Source organism: Pediculus humanus, genomic scaffold, assembly GCF_000006295.1.
Source record: "Pediculus humanus corporis 1103172107801 genomic scaffold, whole genome shotgun sequence".
NCBI classification, from domain to species: Eukaryota; Metazoa; Arthropoda; class Insecta; order Psocodea; family Pediculidae; genus Pediculus; species Pediculus humanus.
Window position 1 is genome coordinate 4733 of NW_002987392.1, and position 3897 is coordinate 8629.

Sequence of the window (3897 nt, forward strand, 5' to 3'; positions counted from 1 at the left end):
GGTTACAGTTTACAATAATAATTAAAATTTTCTTTTTTGGTTTCGTTTCTTTTCGAAACAATATTAATAAAAAATTATTTTAATAATTATTCTTGTTTGGTAACTAATAATAAAATCGAATTTCATTCGACTAATTAATTAATTATACTAAATAAAATAGTCTTTTAAATTTAAATTCTTTTTTTCTTTTATTAGTAATTTTTTTTATCAACTAATAATACATTTATTGAGTGTGTTACATAAATATTAATATAAATCTTTACTTGGATTAAGTGCAAGGTTTCATCTTTTTTTTTATAAATGATTAATTAATTGTACGATTATTACACTATTAGATTTGAGCTTAAAAATTTATTTTTATCTTTAACGTAAAAAAAAAAAAAAAAAAAATATCACATAAAAAAATAATAATAATATTAATATACTAAAAAAAAAAAAAAAAAATAGATTCTACAAATAATTTTAAAGTGGGAGGGGGGGGGAATGACTTTTTGTATTTTTTAAAAAAAAAAAAAAAGAAAGTGGCATCATAGAAAAATTATCATCATTTAAAATATTGTGGAAATTCATTACTTATTTCTCTCACGAGTTGTTGATCTTTGAGACTTATCTCAGTTTCTTCGCAAAAAATTCGAGTGAAACATTTCGAAAGATCATCTTTTCTATGATGATGTTCAGAATATTCTGAATTTCTCATGACTAATTTACAAAGTTGAAGGTATTGGTTTCTCCTCTGAAAATCCAAAAAAAAATCGAGAAACGTTATTCGGGTTCCGAGAGAAAGAGGCGGGGGTGGGTTAGGTGGGTGGGTGGGGTGGGAACCTAGTACCTGATCATCCGGAGATAAATCTGCCAATTGTCTAACAATAATATCAATTAAAACTTTAACATCGTTCGTGTAAAATAAATTAGCCGTGTTCCGATGACTAAATATATCAATGAAAATTTTCAATATCGAATTTCTCGGAGCTGGTTCGTGTTCGAATATTCGAACGGGATCATCTAAAAAAAAAAAAATTAATTCGTTATTATTGGCATTACGCATCGCGCACACGCACACGCACACGCACAACTCTCATTTACCTTCTCTATTTAATAATAATAATATTTTTTCCGTGAAAACTTTTGCGACGGGTCTTTGAGAGAGGGATTTAACGACGACATTGTCTTGTGAATTTTTAAATTGTAAATTATACGATAATATTAAAGCTATAAACAAATCGGGTACTTGATCCTCGACGTCCGTATCCGGAGGATTTTCAATATGATTTAATAAAAAATCTATGAAATCTGATCCCAGGTGCTCTGACAACAAAAAACAAAATACAAACATATATTTGTGGAAAACTTAATTTTACCTTTTTTTTCTTTTTTTTTAGAAAAATATAAACTCACCCAAATGATTTATCGGCATGGGTTCGCCCATGGAAAAAATCATTGTTAATAAAAGAGAAGAATAATTTAATCTTGGAATGTTTCTCGGATTTGTTTTCATGTCTCTCGCCAACTCCATCGGCAAAACGGACGACAGAAAAATACTAATTATTGCGCGATCCAAACTGCATAAAACTCCAAGTGCTTGTAAAAGAGGCTGCCTTATGCTCCATCTTGTTTCCATTTGATAATATTGTACGAGAGCAAGAACTCCAGAATACTGATCGTTTGAAATTACGTGTCGACTGATATTGGAATCGGCATTCATCTTTAAAAAAAAAAAAATTCGTTACAGGAAAAAAAAATCCATTTTTTCTTTTCTTGTTTTAAATAAAAACGTTTTTGAATATCTTACGAGTATGGATGTTAATTCTTTTACGTATTCAACGATTACAGCTTCATCTTCGTGCAGCATCCAACTTCTCTGTTGAGCATCATCCTTACAAGATGTTAATTCGCTGAAAATAATTTTCAAACGTTTGGCATCGTGAGTATCTTCGATTATGGGCATGGGAGCTACGATCGGATTTTGAACTAATTGTAAAATTTTGTCGAAAATGGGCGAATTCGGCATTAATTTTTGCAATTCCGATATCACAACGTTGACGGCAACTTTTGATAAATCGTGACTTAACTCCGTGTGACACCTCACCTTACGAATCGAATCAAAAAATTTTAAAAAAAATTTTATTTTATAAAAAAAAAAAAAAAAATGTGTTCCCACCAACCTGTTCGACAATTTGATACACTATTTCTTTCGTTATGATTTCATTTTCAAATTGCGAATTTTTTCTCGATGAAGGAAGACTTCGAGATTCTTCGACAGAAGACTCTCTCCTGCTGCAACTCGTGGGTACTGTTTTTTTCGAATCGAAAAACGGAGTTCCTATTTGTCCAGAAATGTCCGACACCGTCTCTCTACTCGTCGATCTTTCTTTCGTCAACGGACCTGATGTTTGTCCCAACGAAGAATAACTTCTCGTTTCTAAAATTTCCGTTTTTTTCCCACCACCACCACCACCATCATCATCATCAGCGTCATTTTTGGCATTTGACAAAAAAGAAGGTGTGCTTGGATAATGTTTTATTTTCGTTTGAGAATTTAATAGTAACGGGGGTGAAATTCTCGAAACCGAACTGCACGTTGAAACCATACTGGAAAATTCCATTTCCTTTGTAAAAGACGTGTTCGACTCTCGTCTGCTTATTAATTTTTCCACATCGTTTTTCCTTTCTAGTAATTTCAAAAGAACTTCTTGTCGATCGCTTGGCAAACAACCTTTCGCTTTATCGCTTTCTTTTCTCAACAAGTATATACAGTCGTCTACGAATTTCGTCATGAAATCAGGAAGGACTTGAACGGAAATGACGTAGTTGGATGGTACGTAACCGACTTGTGCTTTACAATTAATTACTTGCCACCAGTTTTTTTGCTTTGTTGACGATTGATATATAATAAAGTAATCACTTTCGCGAAATGACAAAGTTTTTGCTATTGTCGCCTTGAAATTATACAGGGCCTTAGCCATTTCTAAAACTTCCGTTTTTTCTTCCATTCCAAATATTTTTTAAATTTTCGATGGGACTGATTCTTAAATTTTTTTCATGTTATGTCTAGAAAAATGAATTTTACACTTTACACGGTGAAGGCTTTTAGACACAAAAAAAAAGAAAAAAAGAAAAAAAAATCATTTCCATTTGCGTTTAAAAATAATATCTATTGATCAAAGAAATATGTCAGATTAAGAATAAAAATGAAATTTTTTTACCTTTTTTAACTTTTTTATAACATTTTAACCTATGGATAATTTTACGATGGTAAAAAAAAATTATTCAAATTAATTTCAATTGATACACATATATCTTAAATGATTTAAATTAACTCAAGTAACTGTTTTAAAAGGAATGACAATTATGCTAATTTTATAAGAGAGCAGAAGACACGGACACGTTTAGTAATAAATTAAAAAAAAAAAAAAACGAATGCTTATTTTTAAAAATTTCAATCATTCATTAAATTCGCCTGATATATATATAATTTCATAGTTAAATGAATTTGAAATAATTTTTTGTAATTTACTTTTCGAAGAAAGGAAATGAGACAATTAAAATATTATATTTCATTTATAAATAATTTTCTTGTTATTAATAATCGGTAAAGTTTTCCAATCGAAATATTATACTCCTTTATTTTTTTTTTTTTTTACTATCGATTATAAAATTTGAAATGTTATTTTAATAATACCTGTCATAAAATTTAAATATATTTCGTTAATTTTTTTTCTATTTTCGAATCAAAAGTTATGACAATCAACAGAGTATTTAAATATAACCCCCCTCCCCCACATACAAACACACAAGAAAAAAAAAAAAACTTTGCAGTTTTTATGTATTTTTATTTTTTAACTTACGTTATTTGTTATCATGTGCCTGTCACAACTATCAGATTTACGACGACCTGAC

At 29.5% G+C, this 3897-nt stretch overlaps 1 protein-coding gene across 1 annotated transcript; it reads right to left on the reverse strand.

Moving 5' to 3' along the window:
• Nucleotides 1–544: 544 nt before the first annotated feature.
• Nucleotides 545–2990, reverse strand: Phum_PHUM369520 (uncharacterized protein; the record flags this gene model as incomplete). Its single annotated transcript, XM_002428148.1, has 6 exons — nucleotides 545–733; nucleotides 830–1002; nucleotides 1084–1305; nucleotides 1396–1702; nucleotides 1790–2086; nucleotides 2163–2990. 6 exons carry the CDS (start codon nucleotides 2988–2990, stop codon nucleotides 545–547), a joined length of 2016 nt encoding a protein of 671 aa, XP_002428193.1.
• Between the last annotated feature and the right edge of the window lie 907 nt (nucleotides 2991–3897).